This window comes from Pantherophis guttatus, chromosome 3 (assembly GCF_059756535.1).
Source record: "Pantherophis guttatus breed Tessera chromosome 3, ASM5975653v1, whole genome shotgun sequence".
NCBI lineage: Eukaryota > Metazoa > Chordata > Lepidosauria > Squamata > Colubridae > Pantherophis > Pantherophis guttatus.
Window position 1 is genome coordinate 143,686,183 of NC_142065.1, and position 26,560 is coordinate 143,712,742.

General features: G+C 36.2%; 1 protein-coding gene across 2 annotated transcripts in view; it reads left to right on the forward strand.

Moving 5' to 3' along the window:
• The first annotated feature begins 8,083 nt into the window (after nt 1-8,083).
• EXOC2 (exocyst complex component 2) overlaps nt 8,084-26,560 on the forward strand; it is an 85,726-nt gene continuing 67,249 nt past the window's right edge. The window contains exons 1-4 of one of the 2 annotated variants that reach the window (XM_034429066.3): nt 8,084-8,215; nt 9,459-9,620; nt 12,053-12,229; nt 13,354-13,480. In XM_034429066.3, coding sequence (XP_034284957.1) covers nt 9,503-9,620; nt 12,053-12,229; nt 13,354-13,480 — 422 coding nt within the window. In that variant the 5' untranslated portion in view covers nt 8,084-8,215; nt 9,459-9,502. Of the gene's footprint in view, nt 8,327-9,458; nt 9,621-12,052; nt 12,230-13,353; nt 13,481-26,560 lie in introns of both variants that reach the window. The other variant, XM_034429067.3, reaches the window with a different exon arrangement.

The following is a 26,560-nucleotide window of genomic DNA, read 5'->3' on the forward strand; positions in this document are numbered from 1 at the left end:
TCTGCTAAGTGGAATAAATCTTACATTTTAAAAAATCATTCATACATTATGGCAAAGGCTTAGCAGGCTTTTTAATAACAACCACAGCTAGACAAATAACTGGGAAAGGACTCAATTCTACACAAGCTACCCCATGGCTCAAGTACCATCTATGAATTTAATATGAGGACCTGGTTTGTGGGGGCAATAAGCTGACTTTGTATAAAAAAGAACACCACTTAGGGGGCCCCCGAAAGCCCTACTAAGCAGGTATATACAAAAGTATGAAGGCTATTGCTTAATGCATTGTAAGCCGCCCTGAGTCTCCGGAAAAAGGTGGCATATAAATCGAACCAATAAATAAATAAATAAATAAATAAATAAATAAATAAATAAATAAATAAATAAATAAGTGTAGGAAAGATCTTCATGGACATCTTGATGCAAGGATATGACTTGTTTGGAGGCCCTGTTTGTATACGTAAAGGAAGCACAAGTAGTATTTTTCACTCATATAAAATACACAGATAATAGGACCAAGAGACATTGCTGTGGAGGCACCTCAGTGTACAATGATTTTTGACTGAATGCCTCTACAGGTAGTCCTTGACTTACAACCATTTATTTAGCAGCTGTATGAAGTTACAATAACACTGAAAAAAGTGACTGATGACCAGTCGTTGCACCTACAACAGTTGTAGCATTGATCCAAATCTGGGCGCTTGGCAACTGGAATGTATTTATGACGGTTGCAGTGCCTTGGGTTCATGTGACCAGCATCTGTGATGTCCCCAGCCAGCTTCTGACAAGCAAAGTCAATGGGGAGTCACTTAACAACCACAGGATTCACTCAACAACTGCAGTGATTGAGGGACCATGGCATCCATGGCAAAGAAAGGTTGTAAAATCAAGTGTAATTCACTTAACAACTGCCTGGCTTGGCAACAGAAATTATACTCCCAATTGTGATCATAAATCGAGTACTTATTGATTTCGTCACAAATCCGGAGTCTGAAAATGTTTCCTTTTTGTTAAATATATGCAAACACACATGCATACTGCTTGTATGGGATTATTCCAACATGCATCATAGGGTCAGAAAAGGTTAACTTAGTTCACCTTTCTGAATTTCACTGGCTATGAATCTCATCACTTCTTCACTGTCATCACTCTGATCTCACCACCTCCATTTCTCACACCTCAAGTCTCAAGGGCAGTTTGAAGCAAGTTTCTATTTGTCTTCACAACTCCTGCTCTTGAATCATCAAGGAAATAATGAACCAGCCAGTCCTCTATCCAATCTACATTTATTTATAGGTTCTGTACATTTCATTGATGATTTCCAAAAATTGAACAGTTGTTATTGGGGCAGGTAGAGTGGATGCAAAGAGAGCAAGGCATTCTTCTGCTGTACTTTAAACTCCTAGGAAATCCTGGTACAGATAGTCCTCGATTTATAACCACAACTAAGGCCAAAATTTCTATAGTTAAGTGAAACATTTGTTAAGTGAATTTTACCCTATATGACCATCCTTGCTACAGTTGTTAAATGACTCACTGAAGTTGTTTCGTTAATAACATGGTTATTAAGTGAAATTGATTTCCCCCATTGACTTTGTTTGTCAGAAGGTCACAAAAGGTGATCACACAACCCTGGGACACTGCAACCCTCATAAATATGAACCAGTTGCCAAGTACCTGAATTTTGATCGCGTGACCGTGGGAATGCTGCCATGGTCATAAGTGTGAAAAACAGCCATAAGTCACTTTTTTCAATGCCATTGTAACTTCAAACAGTCACTAAATGAACAGTTGTAAGTTGAGGACTACCTGTATCTTGGCAAGATATTATAATAGTTGAACCTTTGTAAGGGAATGAGTTTCAGCAAAGTGAAATTCTTCAGATATGGCTGGAGATGCACCATGCCTGAATTAAAATAAATGGACTCAGTTAAGAAAGAGAGACAACAACATGAGATCAATATGTGCAGGTTAAATTTAGGAGCAGTAGAAAGCCCACACATGAGGCTGGAACCCAGTGACTGTGAGGTTTTTTTTAATGTATTGGCAAGTATTGTTTTAAAGTGTTACGGACTGAGGATTGGATGTTATTTTTTATTGTTTTCATGTTATGACTGTTGCTGTGAACCGCCCAGAGTTAAAGCACATAAAGCACATAACATGGGTTAAGAGATACACATCTCTTAAATAAATAAGCATAAATAAGGAGGTCTGTCTTTAAAGTATTTATTTCATAGTTAACACCAGCATAATTCTGGTTTGTACTCAAAGGATTCTGCCCGAACTAATCACTGTTCAGGGTGGGGTGGGAATGGGGGTTTACAGGTAATCCTGATCAAATTTTCCAACGGCTTGTCTGTGTTCTCAGCAAGGACCAGAGGACCCCCAGTTTCTTCTGCAAGCCACACAGAACTCCAGCCAGCTGCAAAGATTGGAGGGGGAAGGCGACAAGCAGCTTTCTTAAATACACACACACTTTCCCACCCCCCATCATCCCAATAACTCAGCTGAGTGACAGCAGCTCCATGTTGCGTGCGACTGAGTTCAGCTGGCGCTGTGTGGTCTGGGTGTGTGGTCTCCAGCTTGGCCGAGAGGCTGCTAACAGGGTGGATGAGAGAGACCAACATTGTTTACTTTAATTTATTTCGGATGCCGGAACTGTGCCCAGGGTTTCTCCTGAGCTTGATTCCACAGTTAGTGGCAGCAATCCCTCACAGCTGCAGCAGAGTCAAAAAATATGCCCTGAACTTCTCGATCAAGTGCTTTTATAGCATCTGCTTCAAGTCCAGACTGCTAATCCCCTGTGACTCAAAAATCTTAATGGCGCTGCTGAGTGCTGCGATTATTTTGGTTTTCCTATGTCAAAATAGGCTCTCTCTATATCCTGGATGCTGAACTTGGGGGCAGGGGATTATTTAAAAGGGAAATTAAGACATTCGCTTTATGGGAATTATACAAATTGGTTACAGCGTTTAAGATTTTAAATATCTGCTTCGGAGCCAAAGACATTTCAATTTAGATGCTATCACTCTTTGGTTCACATAATGGAACAAGGGCCATATTAGAGCACAGTATTAAATTGGGTGACCTCAAATTCTTATTCTTTTTAAACAATTTTTCCAGTTTTTGAGGTCATGTATTCAACTTCCATAAATTGGTTCGTGAGATCTTGATTGTCTCATTGAGCTCAAATGTTAGAATAAAAATGCAGTAATATACAATTTTATTATATTTTTATAATGTACCTGGGGAATATATTATATTATTTTTTTTATAATAGACTTGAGTTCTGATTAGAAATTAGAAGGATTACAGTTAAAAAAAGGTACTGAAATCAACACGTCAGTCATTTGCAACTATTACCTTGACACAAATGTAGCTTAAAAGAAGAGAAATTAATTCCAGTTATTTCTTTTCTTGTACTATAATTACCTATTTTATTTTTTCATTTCAAGTAGCTTAGAGCTATATATATTCTTAATGAACGTATCTTTTCTTTTATGTACACTGAGAGCATATGCACCAAGACAAATTTCTTGTGTCCAATCACACTTGGCCAATAAAAAAAAATTATATTCTATTCTATTCTATTCTATAGAGGGTTTAAGTGAAATTTAAGATTCATCACCAATTCTGGTTCAAAATGACAACTTCCCTTACTTTTTAAACAAACATGCAACCCTCATAAAATAACTTGGAAATTCATCACTGTTTAGCTTATTCATTCCAAGCTTCTGCTGGACAACTTGTAGAAATAAATTTATTATGCAACAACAAGATTTATAATATACATAACAGCAGGGAAAGCTGTCATGAATCTGGCTCTACAATTCTTTAGAGGGATTAAAATTAATTTTTTCAGATAACTAGAATTGCAGACTACCTTGATTTATAACCATTTGTTTAATGCCCAAAGTTACTACAGCACTAAAAATATGACTTACAACCAGTAAGCATTCCCACAGTCACATGATCAAAAATTGGATGCTTGGCAACTCATATGTATTTGTGATGGCTACAGTTTCCTGGAATCATATGACCATCATTTTCAACCTTCCCAGCCAGCTACTGACAAACAAAATCAATGGGAGAGACTGGATTTATTTAATAACCATAGTTTCACTTTAACAACTGCAGGATTAGAATGTTCTCCCTTTTAGGGAATTTAATGCATGTATTTTTAAATTCATTTTCTTTTGAAATTCACAGAAAACTATATCATGTTCTTTGATGGTTTGCATCTGAATTTTGGTAGCATGTTCTTGGAGGCCTGGGAACTCTCAATAGAAAATTGCCTGTAGTTATTGCATTTCCAGTGCCTGGAATACAAAGATTTAGATTACTATGTCCCGTTTTTGTTCCCCTAACAGGAGGCTATTAATACCTATTAAAGCTGGGCATTAATTATCAATTAGATGAGTTAAGGAAATTCCTTAATGTATTTTATATTAATTAATTTCACACAATAGCATCTTCTCTTACCCCATTTTCTTCATCTCAATAAAATATTTTTAATCTAGCTTTTTGAAATTCAATTACTAAGCAAACCTATGTAGGAAAGAAAGCTGCAACCTGGGTGGCACAGCTAGGAATTTCTGCTGGAAATATCCAAGTTCCTGTTACAAGTCTCTGCTTCCTGCATGGTTAAGGACAGGGTACATTGATGACAGAAGCAGCAAAAAGAAACTTTGTGAACAGGGGAGAGGACAAGAGAATCAAAATGAGTAGACATAATCAACAGGTATAGGAAATTCACTGCAGCCGAACAGCTTTTGGCAGCTTTTGACACCACAAATAATTATAGAAATAAAATCAAAATCCATATGAATACTTTTGCAGACAAAGGTTGTTCAAATGTTTCATATTTATTTTTTAAAAAATATCAATCCTGTTAGCTTATCAGTTTCAAAGAGTGGTCAAAAACCGTAATGCTTTAAGTCTGCTTCATGCTCATCATTCCAGTGAGGATTTTTTTCAAGTGTCCTACAATAAGCATGAAAACAGTTGATTAGAAATAGACTTTAAGAAGCTCAACATTTTTATTACATGTATCCATATCATAATGGAAAGACATACAGTCTGCCAATTTTTAAAATCCTCTAAAGTGTACTGCTATTAGCTCTAATATTATTGTGTAGTTCCATTTAATTCCACTGGTTATCTGTCCTAAATACCTTGCCAGCACAGATTAGAGGAGCATGAAAAAAGAATGGAGTGAATAACACACGCACTACATACTTATGTATTTCCTTGTTGTTATTTATTTTTTAATCTACCAGATTTGTAGTACTATAATTTCATTCCAAATATTCCAATAATCTTCAATTGGGCACCTGTTTTGATGTAATTAATGTCTCCAGTGTATTGTGTTGCTGTATTTTATTATTCTCAGTAACATTTCTTGCTTTATAGATGTCAGAAATATATAGAGAATTTCTTGTAATATAGTTCCATTCTTTTCTTATACATTTTCTTATACATTTTAAACACAAATTTTGTTGAAGCATTTTTCAATCAGCAGATGCTTGAAAAATGTACCACTTTCCTACCCAAAATATCAATTCAATGTCAAATATCTGAATAATTTAATTTTAGTTGAATTCTATTTTACTATGTTGATTATTTCCTTTATTATTCTGCACAGCTATTTTCATAATGCCACTATTTTTCAGAAGCATTAAAATGTTTGCCAAGCAGTCCAAATGGGGATGGCTTGCGTGAGATTTTTGAACTTTTCTTGAACTTTTCTTCTAAATCGGAAAAAGCAGCCAAAGGAATGAACAGCACTTCACCATCACTACCATTAAGTAACAATCTAAAAGGTCATCTATTGCTAAATATTGTTTACAGGCCACTCTTCTGGTAATTCAGTACTAACTGCTTTCATCAGCGTGCAAAATGATGACAAACAAATTATCCTCCAGAGATCCAAATTCCAATTTATCCTAAGTCATGGAAGTATACTGGGTGACCGTGACTTTGAACAAGTCATCCTCTGTCAGCCAAATGTACCTCATAGCATTGTATTGGACATACAGCACAGCTACAAAGAGAAATATTATGTATGTAGCCTCAAACACTTTTGACTAGGACATAAATTTAAGCACTACGTTTAAAAAAAACACCATGTGCCAAAATGAATGTGTACTCCCCCCCCCCGGCATTTTTTCCAGACTGTTTTTCGGAAGCATAGATCAACGGTTACAGGAACTGGGCATGGCTAGTCTCGTGAAGAGAAGGACCAGGGGAGACATGATAGCAGTGTTCCAATATTTGAGGGGCTGCCACAGAGAGGAGGGGGTCAAGCTATTTTCCAAAGCACCCGAAGACCAAGCAAGGAATAATGGATGGAAACCATTCAAGGAGAGATTCAACCTAGAAATAAGAAGAAATTTTCTGACAGTGAGAACAATCAACCAATGGAACAGCTTGCCTTCAGAAGTTGTGGGAGCTTCATCATCGGACTCTTTCAAGAAGAGACTGGACTGCCATCAGTTACGGTCTCCTGCTTGGGCGGGGGTTGGACTAGATGACCTACAAGGTCACTTCTGTTAAAACTGTAATCCCGGACCTGCGCACTTTCCGCCGTGCCATCAAAACATTTCTTTTCCAGCAGGCCGGCCTGGCCTAACCTCTCTTTTAAACTGTTTTTTAAAATTTTTAAAATTTTTAAATTTTAAATTTGTCTTATGAATTTGGGGTGTTTTAAATTTCGTTTTCTGGGACAATTATTTAATTGTATTTTAATGGTTTTTTTTAACATTTGTATTATATGTATTTTATTTGGCTGTTCACTGCCCTGAGTCCTTCGGGAGTAGGGCGGTATACAAATTCAATAAATCATCATCATCATCATCATCATCATAATCATGTGTGGTTTTTTTTAAAAAAACAACAACCTGGAAAATTTCTACAGAGATTCTCAGTCATCCAGGTCATGGTTGTCCCAAAGGTGTTTTTTTTTCAAGAGGCAACTGGACTTTCTGGTTTTTCTTTGAAGACGTTTCGCTTCTCATCCAAGAAGCTTCTTCAGCTCTGATTGGATGGTAGGAGATGGAAGGATTTATAGCTGTCTGCAAGGAGTATAAATCCTTCCATTCCCCACCATCCAGTCAGAGCTCAAGAAGCTTCTTGGATGAGAAGCGAAACATCTTCAAAGAAAAACCAGAAAGTCCAGTTGCCTCTTGAAAAAAAAGCATCTTTGGGACTCATCCAAGAAGCTTCTTCAGCTCTGAGCTGAAGAAGCTTCTTGGATAAGAAGTTTCTGAATTGAAGAAATTGGGTGGAAACTAATGAGAGAGAAGCAATTTAGAACTAAGGAGAAATTTCCTGACAGTTAGAACAATTAATCAGTGGAACAACTTGCCTCCAGAAGTTGTGAATGCTCCTATATTGGAAGTTTTTAAGAAAAGATTAGATAACCATTTGTCTGAAGTGATGTAGGGTTTCCTGCCTAAGCAGGGGGTTGGACTAGAAGATCTCTAAGGTCCCTTCCAACTCTGTTATTCTATTCTATACTGAAGAAGCTTCTTGGATGAGAAGGGTAAGGTCTTCAAAGAAAAACAAGAAAATCCAGTTGCCTCTTGAGACAACCATGACCTCAATGACTTGAGAATTTCTTTACGCCTTTGGCTGTGCAGAACTGAAGAAGCTTCTTGGATGAGAAGTGAAACGTCTTCAAAGAAAAACAAGGAAGTCCAGTTGCCACTTGAAAAAGCACCTTTGGGACACGGAAAATTCTTTTTTATTTTATGTTTTTGAATGGTAATAAAGAAAAAAAATAGCACCCATGTTGGCCCTCTGGATTATGATTAACGAACTGACAGCTTTCTGAAATAAAATACTACGATATCACCCGCCCCGCCTCAAAAAAGCAATTCCTGCCTTTTCTCCCCCCCTGCCCCCGCCCTCTTCCTTTCGCTCTACCGCCCACTCGGTCCCCAGCTAGAGAAATGAGAACGTCCGCTCACCTTCCCGCCCCCCTTTTGCCAAGCCACTGGCTGGAAGTCGCTGAGTGACAGCTCGGCTTCAGCCAACCACAGCACTTTCCCTTGAGTCTCATCACGTGCGCATTCGTGCGGAGGCTTCGCCGTCTTTGGCTACTTCCTGTCACGTGCCCTTCCTGCTCCGCTCGGGGGATTGGGCCAATCTGAAGTCTCCGCCCCTTCCGAACGCTGGGGGCGGGGTGGAGCCAGGCTGCCTCCTTCGCTAACCGGTAGGTCGGCTTAGGTGGGAATGCGGAGCGGGGGGGGGGGGGGGAGGCGGGTGGCGTGAAGGGAGAGGCTGTGATGGTGTTGTGTGGCGTTGCCGTTGTCTTTTTTTAATGGTGAGCCTTTTGTCAGCGAGGCGAGAGTGGCCGTCGACTGAGCCTTATTTTGCCTTAAACGACTCTGAGAGTGCCTTATTTTGCTTTAAAAGGAGGCAGGGGACGCTTTTGTATGTACCGTAGTAAACGAATAGCTGGCTCGGCGCCTCCAAAGTCAATTGCCAGCTCTTGGACCCAGAGTCATCTTAGCAGCAGGAATCGCCTTCATAAATCCTGTTTTAAATCTCACGGAATCAAGTTAAACCTGTCAACAAGCACTCGGGCAGCATCCCTGCTCTCCACCCTTTGATTTGATGATCTTGAGGTTGGAGAGGGTTTGACATAAAACAATCTTCTCTGAAAGCAGCTGAACGGGCTTTAAATATTATACCTGATCTCTATCCATTTATTATTTTATTTCTGGTACCAGGCAATTTTGCAGATAATCTTTATGGTTTAAGGTCAGAAGATCATTTGGTCCTAGTTTTATGTTTAAATGAAGTTACCAGCAGTCTGAATAGTCTATATAGGAGTGCTGGAGAATTTGTGAATTTTTGGATTTTGTTTGGACTACAACTCCGGTCATCCTCAAATAGTAATTTGGTCTCATGGGAGTTGGAAGCCAACATCTGGAAGTCACAGGTTATTGTTCTGAAAGCACAATTTCTCCAGTTGGAAGTGAACAGACCATAGAATAACGGTTTTTTTTAAAAAAATCTAAATTCATATAATGATGGTGGCTAAAAAAAATGTCCCCTTGATATTATAGGAATCAGTGCATCCATATCAAGTTAACTTTCATGAAAAAAACCCAATTCATAGAGAACTGGTACCATCTTTATCATCAAATACAATCTGGAATAAAAATATTATGTTTTGGCTTTTGTTAAAAATTGCATTTATGTTTATAATATCATCAAAATTTTATTAATCTTATAATACCTGTGGGTTTTCTGGTTTAGTGATTGAACTGAATGTACCATAATATTTTAATTTCCTTTTACTATCTGATCCATCAAGGGTTATCGGATTGTACCAAGGTAGAAATGCAACAAATAATTGCAATTTAACAAACTATATCAATTGAGTGTTTTATGTTTATTATAAAGATGGTTTATAAATAGCTTATGTATTGTATGTTTTTGCTAAATAGTGTGTGGAGTATTTTCATCTTTTGATCAAAGAAGAAAGACAACTATGTCTCATACACGTAAACCCCCTCTTGTGACGGGTGTTTCTCCTAATGAAGGCATTGCATGGACTAAGGTCACAATTCGAGGAGAAAACCTGGGAACGGGACCAACAGATCTGATAGGTAAGTTTTTTCTTTTGTGGAAATTCATTTTGTGTACCAGGAGGGCACAACTGCTCATCTTGTCTTTGGATTATCACAGTGTGCCCATATGGAGATGGCTTTGAAAACCACTACAAAGTTATGACTGATCCAGAATACAATAAGAGTCAGTAGTTATGGGCATGTCTCAATATCACATACTGGTACCCTGTTTCCCCCAAAATAAGACATCCCCTGATAATAAGCCCAATTGGGCTTTTGAATGCATGGCAATAAGGCCAACCACTTATTTCAGGGTTCAAAAAAATATAAGACAGAGTCTTATTTTCGGGGAAACACGATATTACACTTCTTCATGAAATACTCCAGTGAGCTTCAAGGTGCAATACAAGGTGCTGGTAGTCATCTATAAAGCTGTATATAACAACTGTGGATGAAGGCCTGGATATTTGCAGAACCAGTCTTCTCTGATTATTTCTGTTCATCATGTAAGATTGGATATTGTCAACGTAATCTGGATCCCATCAATAAAAATATATTATCTTTAGCTACCTTTGGAGCACCATCCCTTCCTCAGATCTATGTCCCTGGCCTTAAGAAAGCATAAAAACACAGTTCTTTCCACAGGCATCAGCCTAGTGTGATGGATGTTGCATATGTCATTTTTTCCTGGCAGAGCAGTTTTTATTGTTGTGATATTATTATTTTTAACTTTCTGTAAACCACTTAGAGTTGCCAGGTAAGACGGCAGCTTGAAGTTGAAATAATAAGTAAAAGTAGTAGAATTCATTCCACACTGCTTCATCAGCGAGCATCAATTACCATTTTTAATAATTATGTGTTAAGAATTTAATTAATTTAATTTAATTTAATTAATCATATTTCTATGCCGCCCCTTTGAAGAAGTGTTGCCATTGATGGCAACTAAGCTAATCATAATAGATAAATAAGCAGCCATAGTCTTTGGTTTATGACATTAATGGTAGCAAAATTGCCCTTGCCTAGTAATGTGCTCTTAAAGTTTGATGTCACATGCTTGCACGGCTTTGCAGTGGTAGTTCTGATAGTCTATCTATATATATGCACAATTCCTTTTAAACAAAAGGAAAAAAGGTTTAAAAATCCTCAAAATATAGAAAACACAACTGAGTAAGTAACTTGAGAATGCTGATTTTGAGTTTCAAGTATTCCAAACATACAGAAGTCAGCACACTTTTTCTTCCTTAGGTAACAAAGGGATCTCAAAACCTGTTCTTTGTTTCATTCCCCCCCTCTTCTTTTTCACCAAACAGCTGGAAAGGTAGATGGAAGTGGAAATTCATGCTTACTGCTACATACTGCCCAATGCAGAGAAAGTTTAAGAAAACATTTTCTCTTTTTTTCAAATTTCCCAGATCAAACAGGGCAGCAGTTAAGCTTCCTATTGCTGCCTGATTTGCTTCAACAAACAGAATGGAGCCCAGCAGAGAAAGAAAGCAAAGGATTCACTTTAAAAGTGTTGCCCATGAAGGGATTCTTCCTCACCCTTTCTCCAATCTTCTTCTTCCAGCCATTTACACAAAGATGGAATCTGTTCTTTCAAATTTATTTACATGTTGTATATCCAACATCAGATATCTGATAGCATCCCGGCTTGGAATCTGTTAATCCAAAAACAAAATCTCTGAATTCTAATGAGTAAGGTTAAGAAGGGAGTTAACATAAAAAATCCAGCAGATACTTTTAAACTCTGGAACCTTTTATATATAGGCAAGTTAGGGAGGGAAAGTTCTTGGGTGCTCTCCATGTGAAGGGAGGGAATGGTTTTTAATTTTTTTGTGAAGGAGAAACAGCCCGATCTGTTGATTGTTTTGGAATTAGACTTTGCACAGATCAAGGCACCTGCCATTACAGGTAGTCCTCTACTTACAACTATTCATTTAGTGACCGTTCAAAGTTACAATGATACTGGAAAAAATGACTTATTACCTTTTTTCTCAACCATTACAGCATCCTGGTCATGTGATCAAAATTCAGGTGCTTCGCAACTGGAATGTATAATAGGTGCACTGTCCCAGGGTCATGTGATCATCATTTGTAACCTCGGTTGGCTTCCAACAAGCAGAGTCAATGCAGATTTGCCAGATTTGCTTAACAACTACATGTTTTACTTAGCAATTGCAGTGATTCGCTTCACAGTTATGGCAAAAAGGCACTTTTGACTTTTTAAGTGTTTATATTGTGTCTTTAATTTCATTTTCAGGCGGTGGATAAAGCTGAGCATATCTAGTTTTTATATGTAAAACATCCCTTAAGATTCATTTAAATTATATGTTAAAAGTGTATCTGTAAACATAATATGAGTCTCATTTGTAAATAAAAAGCATTTCAGATATATTGGAGATAATGACATTTTTAAAATTTTCATAAACAAAATTTGCTTTTCTGTTTTCTCTGAATCTTCATTAACCAAGGCTTGACAATCTGTGGACGCAATTGCCTTCTCACTGCTGAATGGATGTCTGCCAGCAAAATTGTGTGTCGAGTAGGTCAAGCTAAGAATGACAAAGGGGACATTATTGTAACTACAAAGTCAGGAGGGAAAGGGACTTCTACCGTTTCTTTTAAACTTCTGAAGCCTGAAAAAATAGGTGTGTATATACATATATATCTCCATACCTGTATATAATTTTTCTAACACTTAATATGTTAAGCTTTTAAAAATTAACTATTGATGAGATCTGGATGTGTGGTTAATTCAATAAACTTTGAATAGAATAGAATAGAATTATTTATTGGCCAAGTGCGATTGGACATGCAAGGAATTTGTCTTCGGTGCATAGGCTCTCAGTGTACATAAAAGCTGTAGGTGATAAATCATAGTCATAAAAATATATTTATCATAAGTCATAAGATACAACACTTAGCGATAGTCATAGGATATTAAATAAGCAATTTAGCCTTTGCAGGTTTCTTGTTTGAAGTTCCCTGAATGAATATATTGGAATTAAACCCAAGATTGTGTAAAGTATTACTTTACCACATAGTTTGAACCCTTCTCTGAGAAAAAGGCTTATATTCAATATAAAGTTTTTCTTAGTTATTGATCATGATTTAATTAAGATATTTTTGAGAGGCCAGGAGATTGGCGCCTGCCTGTTCTCAGGCTAATATCATAATCCCCAGATTTATGAACAATCAGTTTTGGTAAATTCAGATGAGTGTTCCAAATAATAATGCTATGATGACACAACTTACTTGTATGTTTGTTCCTATATCCTATTTGTTATCTTATCTTGCACTATTTGTTTCAATTTGTGATATTGAACAGTGGAAAAGGGAGAAAACAGGCAGCTTTTTTAGTTGTGAGTTAACTTTTTTCTTTTTACATTTGCATTATAGTGGCAAAAAAAAAACCCAAATTAAATATCTGTGGAAATTCTCAGTCATCCAGGTCATGGTGGTCCCAAAAGTGTTTTTCCAAAAGACAACTGGACTTGGCAAAAGTCCAGTTGCCTTTTGAAAAAGCACCTTTGGAGCAAAAATAAAAAAGTACAATGCATGTGAAAGAACTATTTTTTTAAAATAAAATCCATTAACAACTGTTTGTAAGATTGCATCCAGATTAGGTTCTTCCTGTTTTTCCCAAGCTATTATATATATAGACATATATTTTAGATTCAAGTCATTTTTTAAAAATTCATTTCAGCAATTCAGAACCTCATGAGACTGGGCAGAGTTTATTGTTATAACAGTGTGTGTTTGTTTTATCTAGGTATCCTAGATCAGTCTGCTGTCTGGGTGGATGAAATCAACTACTATGACATGCGCACAGACAGAAACAAAGGGGTGCCCCCTTTGTCTTTACGGCCTGCTAATCCTCTTGGTATTGAGATAAACAAGTGAGTCCTCAACACTTATGCATATTCCTAGGAATTTTACCTGCATGAATTCCATAGGTTTTAGAAACTGGGATTTGAGGAAAGTAATATAGTTAGGGAAATTGGTTTAATCATGAAAAACATTTCAGTTTCCCACTTGGTAAAAGATGAAGATGGCAAACTATTTGGAAATACATATTCAAGTAAATTTATTTGACATCTAGTTGCAAGTCTAATTCAGTGGAGAGTGAATGATCTTAGGCTGTAATTTATTGGCAGCATGTCCCAGGCCATAACCAGATTTTGGTTTTATATCCTGGTTTATAAAGTGTAGACCATCTTTTAATTTTTGCGTTTTTCAAGTTTGGAGGTGATTAAAATATATGATTATAGACACCACGATACCAGCATTGATTCTGAGTATATTGAGTTAGAATTGAAGAAAAGCATTGCATTTTTAAAGCTTAATTCCAGGTCACTTTATTGATTTAAGATTATAACATTTGAATTTGGCTTCAGTATCAGATCTTGGTTTGTTTTGCACAATCTGGAGAATGGACCCAAAATAAGTTACTAAAATACCATAAAAATTGGAATATGGGTAGGAGTTTCACCTTAGTACAACAGCTCTGTAAGTGACAACCTTGCCTAACAGCTAATACTCCAATTTTTGCCTTATATTTTTAATAATTTTTATTGTATAGCAGAATATATTAGATAATTTATATTTTAGCTTTACATTTTAATCAGTATGCATTTCTAGCAATGAGACATATTTCTAGCCATTATGTATTTTAGTTTCATTGAAATCTTAATGGTTTTCCTAACCATAAACGCTACTGTTCTTGGTAGTGGTCATGTTAAATTCCTATAAACATTACGACAAAGTTTCAATAGTGACATTTTGATAAATTAGTACTGATTTGTTTTTTTGTTAAGACCTGCTTTCATAGTATAGATAGGAATAATAAACCACTGAGGCTTGTGAGCTAGCCAAAGTATAACAAGTCTTGTCATATTACAAGGTAATACTCAGAGAATACACTATTAAAATATTCTTAAAAGAGAACTAAATTATGATATAAATGCTGCATATTTTCTGGCACTATTGTTCCTTATAAAATAAAATGAAATCCTATCTCCAATAATATTGACTTAGTAGCATTTTTACTGTCCGTTGGAATAAATATTAAGCATATATGTAAATTCCAACTATAGCAACTTTCACTATTTCCAGTATGTGGCTCACCTGTGTTTTTATAAGTTCCTTTAATTATGATTGATGCTTTAGAATTGCTTTCCCATTAAAAAAGATTATTGTTAAACCTTTGATACTTTAACACTTTCCTACTAATCTCAGTGGATTATAGATTATTTAGGATTCAACTAAAAATTTTTTTGCATAGCACTGCAACCCAAACATCCTTGGCTATTTTACAGTTTATTCTGGAAAATAATTTTATATCTAGCATAGATAAAGAACATAATTAATTTTAAATGAAGACTATGTTTTCTTACTGTTGTGTTTGTTAGCATAATAATGGGATTGTTACCTTGTCTATGAGGTTACAATTATAATAGGAGGAAATGAAAAGATCTGCATCCACAGTAAAAATTAGTCTGTTTTAATATAAAGTTAGAAGGTATAACCTCATTGGCTTTTAATTTTTGTTTATATTCTGGAATATACAAACTTTTCTGTATTCTGAATGTTTTTCATAAAGGATTATGATCCTCTCTAACCTATTTTGCTGGGGGAGCTCTTTACTTTAGCCCTTCAGTAGCAAAAATTATTTTATGGCCTTAAGAAACCAAAAATATGATGATCTTATTTTTATGAGAGTATTTCATTCTTGGTTGGTTTATGCAGTAAATATTTTTGAAGCAAAAGCTTAATTTGAATATTTGGGCTAAGTTGAATATTTTGTAGCCGAAAATATATATTCAGTGGTCATTTATTTAGTGGAAAACCTTTAAAGATGCGAGAGGGCAGACAAAATAAACAGTTGCTTTTGAATGGTCAATTGCGATTTTTATTTATTTATTTATTTATTTGTATATTTAAAGTACTGAATGAAATCTGAATATATGGAATGGACCTTTACAGTCCATTTGAATGTTGCTTGCCAGGCTCTGTTGCTTGTCAGGAATTCTTACTGTAACCTACTCAAATAAAAAGATTGTAGATGTAGCTGAGATTTATAATCAGACCCAGGTGATATGTCTGCTGCTCTGTATAGCTTCACATTGCAACTGAAGGATCAAATGCTCGGCCCCTTACATAAACTTCTTTTCCTCATATTGCCATAGATATGTATAACTACATTCATTAATATTTTGGGAAGAGGATTCTGATCTTTAGTTATTTCAATGTATTTATGAAAATTGGTGCATATTTTACAAAAAAAAAGATTATGTGAGTGAAATCTATGAATGTATGTATTTGAAATCTTAACTCATTCAAAGGTAATACATAAATTTTTTTTCAGAGGCATATGAAAAATTATATTAAAGGACAGAATATAAAGATAGGCATTAGCTTCATCTTGTAATCATTCACAGTGGAAAATAAGAACACCCTACAAACAAGTGAAAACAAAAATAAATCTTGAAAGATATATAAAATATGTTTGCACAGTACTTACAGAAAAATAATATCTTGATAGTCTATATCAAGATATTATTGAAATATCTTGATATAGAAGGGAAGGGAAAAGTAAACTTTCTGAATAATTAAATACAGGTATTTAGAGTTGTTTTAACTTGTTTATTAAATACATATGTTGCCTGACTCCCAGCAATTCTGAGAAGTTTATAAAATATTAAAAAATTAAAAGGTAACATAAAAAAGAAGAAAGGTGGCAGAGAGAACAAATCCAGATAGGCAGAGAGGAGGAGGAGGAAAGGAAGAGGAGGAGGCGGCTTCAATCCTGCTCACAAAAGACTAGAGTGAACATCAAAACAGTAGGATATGGGCTATTGGATTCTTAGAAGGAACTTCATTTGAGACCGCAGTTGCTACAGGGAAGGGGAAGGGGAAGGGGAAGGGGAAATACCCAAAATTAAGTTTTAATTCTAAGATAAATAAAAAAATAATTGAAGGCAAGTTTATCTATTCTTCAGCAACCTCCCACAAAGCTTGTTCCTAAGGAAAAAATTGACTTAGATTTTATACTTGGTAAGGTAAGAATCAGTCTTTAAAAAATCTGATCATGATTAAAACTAATATGCTTTAGCTATATCTGCAAAGGTTCTTTACTACAGTAATAAAATTACTATATAGCCTCAGAGCCACAAAAGAAAAGACTATTTCTGCAAGCAGAAGCATCTTCAAAAAGGCCTCTCCTGCTAATCTGCAATCTCAGTTTCATCCCTACCAACAATGCCTCTACCTTGTCCGGATCTTACTTCAGATGTTTTCTCTCATCCAGTCCATTATCAAAATTCAGTAATGTTCAAGAATGCTAACTGCTTCAAGCAGAAGAGAGAAGGAGTAAAGCTAGATCTCATCAGTAAATTGGTGTCATCCCATTTCAAAGTGTCAAAGGATCCCCCTCCCCCTGCCCCTAGCAAATTTGTGCCTGTTAAATGTTTTTTAAAAAAATAATCAAAATATTTTGTAACACCACAGGCAGGCTGGATTTGATTTAAATCGAGTTGATTTAAATCATGATTTAAATCACTAGTAAAAAGGCTTGATTTAAATCAACTTAATTTAAATCATAATTTTTAAAGAGCAACTGTCATCTCTGCTACTCCTTTGACCCACTGTTGACTCACCGATAGTCCCAGTGTTGCAGAATATACAGCCTTATGCTACATAACTAAGCTCCATTTCATGCTGAATAAACTAAATTATTTATGTATCTTAAATAGAAAACTATCTTACGATAAATTTTTATCCCAAAAGTTTTTTATTAAAATAAATTTGATAAAAATCAAAAAAATCCGATTTAAACCAAAAAAATCTGATTTTTTTGATTTTTTTAAAAAAATCATTGATTTTTATCCACCCTGACCACAGGTCAATGACCAAATACTCAAACAATAATTCTGCAACACTACTTTCTGAGCATATTTGATAGGAAAAAATAGGACCTGTCACAACAGTGCCACCAAGGCTAGGTTTGCAGGTCAGCCTACACACTATGGTTTATGGTTATAGTAGCCCCCCCCCCTGCAAGATAGGTGGCAAACAAATTTAACAAATAAATAAATATGAAAGGTCATTGATAAGAGATTCAAAAGAGCTAGCAGGGCTGTACTCCTCTTACCTAGTTTCCAATGTAGATTGTTTACCAAGCCATCAAGAAAATCCTATCCTCAACTAAACCACGATTGAAATGGTTCCATCAAAAACATTTTACTCTAATGCGCCACAGGCTATAATGTTAAAGTTTTCTCATCACCTTGTTGAAGAATGGAATATTTGAGATTGCCCTATAGTTAGAAAAAATGTCTGGGTAAAGAGAAAGTTTTGTCAGTAAAGATTTTAAAATACAAAAACACGTTTCACTTTCAAGGAATGGTTAATTGCTTCCCTTAATTATCAACAGTGCCAAGAAATCAGGCTCTGCCGAGTAACCAAAGCTCCAGACTTTTAAAATATGCATCTCATACACTTAAGAGTAGACCTCAGTTGCCTAATTTTGCCTGCCATTTTGACCTAAGTGGCATACAGCTCTTGCAGACATCCCTGAGTCAGTCCTAACCTGTCCAGTTTAATAAGATAGGAAAGGCAAGCATTGAACAAGCTAGTCATCATGCAAAATCATGTCAAAAAAGTCAAAATCCTCAAAATCTGAAGGTGAGCAATAGCCACATGACTTTAACAAGCAGTTGCTGAGGTTACCTAAGCTATGGAACTCCAAAGAAAGCAAAACTGATGCAGGTTATCTGCAAAAAACCAACGAATGTTTCTCACATTGCACCAATTGTTCTGGCTCCATTGCTGCAATTTATGAATGGAGATGATGTACAGAATAAATAAGCATAATTGACCTTATTTATACAGATAAAATGGAGTAACCCCTCCTTGCTGCACCGTCATAGAGAAGGATTTTGCATGAGCCTGAAAGAGGGTCCTATTCCATTGTGCCTTTGATTTGTCATGAAATTTCCTCCATGTGTGCTCCAATCGTTTATCTGGATTTTTTATTGGTCTCAGTTCCTTGGTAAACCAAGGAGTCAGGTGACTTGTGCCAGAGGGAAGAGGTGCCTAGAAAGAACATGCTCTGTCTGCATTCCACAGGTCAGCCATGGGCTTCAATAGTTTCCTGACACATGAAGTGGAAAATTCCCCAAGTGCTTTCAGCCATTCCATCAGGACTCTGACTGGATCATTTTAACTAGTCTTCAACTCCTGGAAATACCATAGTAACTGCTACTGTAAAAATTACCAGAGAGTGATTTGTTCACAACAGCGTCATTTGCGGAAAACTTAAGATCACCAGCATCTCGCCAAAAAGTCCAGCATTTGCCCTGCTGCTTGCATAGGGGCGCCTACCGATTGAACATGCCCATAGCTATTATGGCAGCCATAAACATCTGAGCTAATGGGCAACCTCAGCAGAAACATCAAACTCTCTGAAGATAAAACTCTTTCACCCAGAATTAAATCTTCAGTAAAATACATTTCTCTAGGAATGTGTTTAATTTTAAAAAGCAGGACCTTTAATTTGGAGGATTCACCTTTGCAGTCTAAAAGAAAGGCTAGATACCAGCCTACTCTCTTTTTCTGTCACATTGAGATTGTATCCTCTCACTCTGTTTCCTCATGTCAGAGACTACTGTAATATTCATTTCAGGCCAAACACACACAGACATATACTATCTTCCTCCCCCCACCCTCCCCAACACACAAATAAGTCAAGGTTATGAACATATCCAACACATTCTTTCTCCTATTTTCCCCACAACAACCCTATGAGGTGAGTTGAGCTGAGAGAGTGACTGGCCCAAAGTCACCCATCTGGCTTTCATGCCTAAGGTGGAACAAGAACTCACGGTCTCCCACTTTCCAGCCTGGTACCTTAATCACTAGACCCAACTGGATCTCTCCCACAATTTCCCTAACACATTCCATAAAGCCAGCAATTAAAACACCATTGGGTTTTAATTCCTTAAAACCCAGGAGTAAGGAACAATCATAAATATGCTTCATCTGGCTAGAAATAGCTAGTGAATTCTTTGGGATTATGTTACTTTCATAGCAATAACTATGAGAGAAATGTAATTACAGTGGAAGTTTGTATTTTATGGTTAGCTTAGTTTCTCCAAGGCCTAATTTACTGATCATGCACTGCCACCTAATGGAATAGTAGAATCCTTTTTGTAATGACATAAAAGTTTACTATTAGGTAGAGATAAAACTTTTTAAACTTTTTTTTACTTATGCATGCATGCGCACATACACACAGGTTATTCTTGCAAGTTCAGCTGAGTTGGTGCAAATTTCAGTTGATTATTACAGATTTAGAATTAAAATACAGTCACAAATATTTGCTTATATAAAACCAAATATCATTATTGTTTAATAATATTGATTTCAATAGAAGAAGTTCCAATGAAATTAAAAGCATAGGGATTTTCCCGGTTTATAAACAGTGCAAATATTTATTAACTATTTAAGATACCCAGTCACTTTTCTGTAATTTCCTGCTGACTGCAGTTTTATTTGGATGTGTTGAAGTGATGTGTCGTATCAGTGTTTTACTTAAGCTTGGTCCAGATTTGCTATTAGCTACTCTTTAGGCTATTTCCAGAGAACATCCTTGTCTTCTGTCCTAGAACTGGAGAAAGTCCCTGTTAACACCTATGGGTTTGTCCTGTTTAGTCTGCCCTAGCATCCTTTCTGTTGGTCTCCTGCATGCTTGACTAACAGAATACAGCTGGTACAACTTTTGCTCCATGGAGTCTGGCTGATACCAGACAGGGGGAATGTGTATGGTAACTTGGTTTGTTTATGGTGGTTGCCATTCAGACTTTATTTACTTAAAATGGCTCTTCTTGACCTATGAAATCCTCTAGAATCTAGTTCATGGTAGTTTTTGCTAACAGTATCTAGTAGAACTGCTTAATTTGAATTTTAAATAAAGTTTACAGAATCATGTACACAAGAATCACTACCTTTACTTGATTAATAATTACTTAAAAGCTATATTTATGAACTTTATATTTATATTTCATTTTAAATGAAAGCATATAAAGGTATCAAAAACTACTTTATAAGTAATTTCCAAAGGAAGCTCATACCAGTATCCAATATCTTTTAAAATGTTTTCTTATGTTGAATATTTTCTTATAAAATGTCAAATAATGTTACCGTAACATATTATTTGTATAGGATCTGGTTTAGACTGCTTTGGCTGGTATTGTAGATGGATAAACCTTCTGGACCTGATATGAAATTGGTTTAACTAGTGCTATCCAACATAGGCTTAACTTGGGTTATGTCTGAATTTGCTCATTTTTTAAAGGCACTGAGCTAGAAACTGAGACAACAGAGTTCATATCCTACTTTGGGCACAAAACCAGCTGGGTGACTTTGGCCAGTCATACTCTGTCTCAGCCCTAGAAAGCAGGTAATGGCAAATCATTCCAAAATCTTGCCAAGAAAATTGTCCCTTTATTATGAATTAGACAGCCTGTGCCCCATTGGGTCATTTCAGAAATATTTCCTTACCTAAGCAGAGAAACAGAATAACCAAAGTTAGGCAAAAAAAAAAAAAAAAAAAAGCAATGGGAGCAAGAGAGGCTTCTAACTTCCTGCTGATTTCGCCACGGAGTTTCCTTGTGGGAATCTGGCAGGGAGCAGAAAACTTCCTTTTCCTTCTCACAGGTAAGTGGCTCCTGCTGGGTGGGGGAGGGAGAGAGAGAGATGGCTGAGAAATAGTAATGGAATGTTGAAAATGAAGCAAGGCATCAATTTCCCAAATTTCGTTCTCTCAGGAATCATGGGTCACGAATTTTGAATGCATTCTGTAAATAAGCCCATTTGAGGTAACTTGATTCAAAAATTGTTGCCCTGTGGATACACCATTTCACTCAGTTAACGATCATGACAGCAAGAGTTATGGTAGTATATAGATGAAGTAGTAGTAATCACATAGAGCAGGATGTGACTAAGGACATGTAGGACCCAAGCTGCTCTTTTTTTCTTCAAGAAACAGGTTACAAACTAGTAAACATAGTTGTTACTTGAATATACAGGGGGAGTGAAGGGTCCAAGACCAGAGGATGTGGTGGCACAGTGGTTTAATGATGCTGGAACTGCTGGCCAGAAATGGTCTATACTCTGGTGGTTTGAGCCTGGCTCCACGACACAGAATGAGCTCCCGTTGCTTGTTCCCTGACTCCTGCACACCCAACATTTTAAAAGCATATTGCGAGTAGATAAATGGGTACCATTGGGTGAGAAAAATCTAGGTGTGTTTGTGTTTGCAAGAGAGGGGAAGCCAGCACTGGACCTGGCTGATGCAAGGCAACGTGACATGACGCGAGGTGAACCAGACAGAGGAGCCCAGAAGAGCCAGCAACCCAAGTGCCACTAATTAGCTGGTGTAAAGCTAGTTTTCCCCCCTCGATGCACCAAGGTTAGGTATGCAAGTGGCAAAAAGAATGAACTAGCAATCTATGCTGCCAGGACTACATTCTGTCTAGCATTTGTAGATTTTCTTGACATTGTATGCGGTACGCTAAATAAAAATAAGGATCTAGGACCATCCACAAACCTAGCTGCTTCCAAGTAATCTTATTCTAGCAAAATACACATTTGATTAATATCACCAATTATATAAGTCAATATTGAATTTGTCCCATTGCTTGGATTACCTAGGTCCTAGGCAATATGATTATGGAAGGTGTAGTCATGCATAAATGTTTCTTAACAATATTTATTAAATTAAGAATGTAATATATGACATAATCCTTAAAACTAATTGTTTATATATCCCAGTGTTACCTGAAATATAATATTTTCATTTTTATTATATTTTAGAATGTTTTAAGTTGAGAACTTGTATAATGATAGCAAGTTATATTTAGCTAGTTAATTTGTGAAAATCATTACTTGATGGCAACTGTAAAATCATTGCTTGATGGCAGATGTTTCTGTGGATGAACTGTGAAAAAGCAAAATTGTCACAGATACAATTAATTCTTCTGCAGTGTTTTTTCATTGAAGGCAGTCCAGACAGTCTGATATAAAATGTTGAGAAATCATGTGATGATAAATGTAGTGATTTGTATGAATATGTATGAATATGGGAGCAAGCTCTTTACAAAGTATTTTATGTGTCAATTTACCAAAATTGTAAATGATTTTGATTTTTCATATATTTTCAGTGGAGCCAGCAAAACACACACACACACACACACACACACACACACACACACACAAAATTTAGGATTACATTTTTCTTTCTATGACATTTTTATTTTGCTTTAGAATGACATTTATTAACATAGTTTCCTTTTGGTTACCACCTTATGTTTATCACCCAGTATTTCTTCTTACCACTGAAGTAAGATTACATCTTACTTACCCTAGACTTGCTATTCTCCTGGTATAGTGCTTGAGTCAGTAAGTAGGTATGTGGAAATTGATGTGGCAATGAGATTTAATGAAAACATAAGACACTGCTGAATAGAGTTTATAATCATATTGCCATCCGATCTATATGGAGGCTAAATTTTTGATTATCAAGCTAGTTACTAGATTGTACTTCTGGTTATATTGTGGAACTTCTTTTTATAGTTTTTATTCTCTTCAAGATGATACTTTTTTTATCATTATTAATTTCCAAATGCACAGATATGGTGCATTATGACATTGACTTCAACGTTTGTTAAGTGAGGTTTCATTTTTAAAAATATTGTCCTTGAAACAGTATACAAGTTCACAATACTGGGCTGAGTAATTTTCCTTACTTATACTTTCCTCCTTAAAGGTTTTTTTAAAATATAATTTTAAGATACATCCTTCTTAACTTAAATTATCCTATGAAGTTAAATTTATTTCACATTCTACAGCTCACACTAAAGATACAGTACCATTTGGCACAGAGTCAATATTATTAGCATTATAGTTTGCATATCTAAAAGGTTTACTTTTAATGCCTTTGAGAAAGATTTGATTTCATGTTTTGTATTTTATCTCAGTTTTTTAAAACTTTTAAACCAAACATTATTGCTTTTAAAGTATTTTTGAATAATTTTGTAACTGTTGGAGGCAGCATTAGGTAGAATGCTTAGCATATATATCTTGTTCATGAAAAACAAAATAACCTTTGCATATTTCCTAAACAGTTACTTCTCACATGCATTATTCACTTCACTGTTCTATAATAGTTTTATCAGTAATGTTCTTCATTATTTGTGCCGAGTGAAATGGTGGAATAAAAATGAATATTATCCATCTTCATATTGCGGGTATGTATGTTTCATACTTCTCTATCAGTAGAAGCATTGATCTTGTTTCAATACCTAAAGGTAAAGGTTCCCCTCGCACATATGTGGTAGTCGTTCCCGATTCTAGGGGGTGGTGCTCATCTCCATTTCAAAGCCAAAGAGCCAGCTCTGTTTGAAGACATCTTCGTGGTCATGTGGCTGGCATGACTAAATGCCAAAGGCACACGGAATACTGTTACCTTCCCACCATAGGTAGTCCCTATTTTTCTACTTGCATTTTTTACGTACTTTCGAACTGCTAGGTTGGCAGAAGTTGGGACAGGTAACAGGAGCTCATCCCGTTATGCAGCACTAGGGATTCGAACCGCTGAACTGCCGACCTTTCGATCGACAAGCTCAGCGTCTTAGCCACTCAACCACCATGTCCCTTCAATACCTAGAAAGATGTAAATATTATCTGTTACCTGAAGAACCACATGAGAGGGGTGCAACCTAAATATTAAGCAAATATGTGTAGCATTGTCACTTAATGGAGAAGGATTACCTTTTTTTCTTATGTTATTCTATTTTGCATCTCTTCTTGCTGGAAATTGTGGGTTAAATACAATGTGCCATATACCGTACTCATTCCACTGAGATCAATTTTTTTGCCCATTAAAATGAGCTGTCATGTCCTTGATAAGAGGAAAGGAGTTGGGCATCTTCCATACTTTTTCCTCCCTAGGCTTATTTCTTAGAATAAAAGTAGTCCTCTACTTATCACCACCATCAGCCAAAAATGTCTGTCACAAAGCAAGTTGTTAAATTGAGTTTTGCCCCGTTTTACGACCTTCCTTGCCACAGTTGCTAAGTGCTGTAAATCACTGTAGTTGTCAAGTTCATATAACATCGTTGTTAAGTGAATCTATCTTCCCCATTGACTTTGCTTGTCAGAAGGTTGCAAAAGGTGATTTCATGACCCTGGGACACTGCTGCTTTCATAAGTATGGGTCAGTTGCCAAGCATCTGAATTTTGATCATGTGTCCATGGGGATGCTGCAACAGTCATAAATCTGAAAAATGGTTATAAGTCACTTTTTTCAGTGCCATTGTAACTTTGAATGGTCACTAAACAAACTGCTGTAAATCGAGGATTACCTGTAACTCAAATATTACTTCCAGCTATGTAATGTTTCTTCTTATCTTTCTTGTAAAGAGCTTCTGAGCTATATTCATTTACATTTGTAATATTAACCTCAGTATTATCTGGGGTGTCGCTTACAAGTTTGGTTCACCTGATGGGTAAAACAGTAACAAAGTTACATGTACTGTAATTGGATGTGGGAATGGCCTTGGAAGACAAGAGGAAGAACCTCAGACTGGATAATCATTGTCTAAAAGTTATTTCAGGGAAGGAGAAGATGGGGAGCATTTCAGAAGGGACCCTCCCTAGTTTTCTGAAGAGTAAAAGGACAGGATGGGAGAAATACTTTCAGCTTATATGATTCTGTTAATGTAGCCATACAATAAATACACAGTAGAGTTAGTACACATAGTTGTGTTTCTTGCCTGGACTACCTCAAAGAATAACATTTGTTATGATGCTTCCCTTGCCTCCTGTTAGTATGGATTCTGGATCTAGTATTTCACAGTTTTAATTTAATAAGATTTTCCTTGACCAATTTTCTCCCTAAAATGCCTATGCTTTATTCCCAGTTTGGAGGAATATACAATAGATCAGAAATGCGTGTATTGCATCTTAGGCAGTGGTGGGATTCAAATAATTTAACAATCGGTTCCCTGCTCTAATGACCGGCTAGGTGGGTGTGGCCATGTTGGTTGTGGCCAGGGGGTGTGACAGGCAGCACTCAGCCTCCTGCACCTCCTGGGACCAAAAACAAGCTGGAGAGGCGCCACATACCCACCCCCCATTTTGGGCCTAGTAGGCCTCCCTACACTTACCTGGTTGCCAAAACGGGGCACGTGGGGACTTCTGGAAGGGGAGGGGAGGGGCCAGCCAGCAATTTAACAACCTGTTGAATCCCACCATTGATCTTAGGTCTATATTCCATAACAATGACAAGCAAATGTGACTGACATAATTATCAATGTAGATATTTGAAAGTCAGTGTGAAATAAAGTTGTTGTAAAACAAGTTCTCCCTTCCATTTTTTCCATTGCTATAATGCAGTAGAATGTAAGAGAGAAATTAAATCCATATTTCATAAACAAAGATTAGGAGAGCTATAGTTCAGAAATGTCTCACTTCTTTACTTCATTCCCTTTCACAAGGCCATTATTATTTTTAATGAAAAAAGAATACATACACAGATTTACACACACATACACACAGTAAAACAAAGTGATGTAGTTCCTTTAGAGCACACTGATCTATTCCACATGATCTATCATCACTCACCCTGATAGTATTTAAATGCAAAGCCTAGGAAGGGCAGGTGATTAGAATACTTTCCATTCCTCAACAACACTTTAAGGAACATTTATAAAAACTGGATGGAAAGAGAATTATTCATTTATTATTCAGTAAGCTCTTTTTTTACGCAAATATGTCATATATAATAGTGCAGCCTTTCTAATGATAAATATCCCTCAGTGTTAGAAAGGCACTGTTGTATGAATAGATTGTTGCTGAATTTTCTAAATCTAGAGTTAAAAATAGGTATATAAGTAATAAGTAAAGTAGGAAATCTG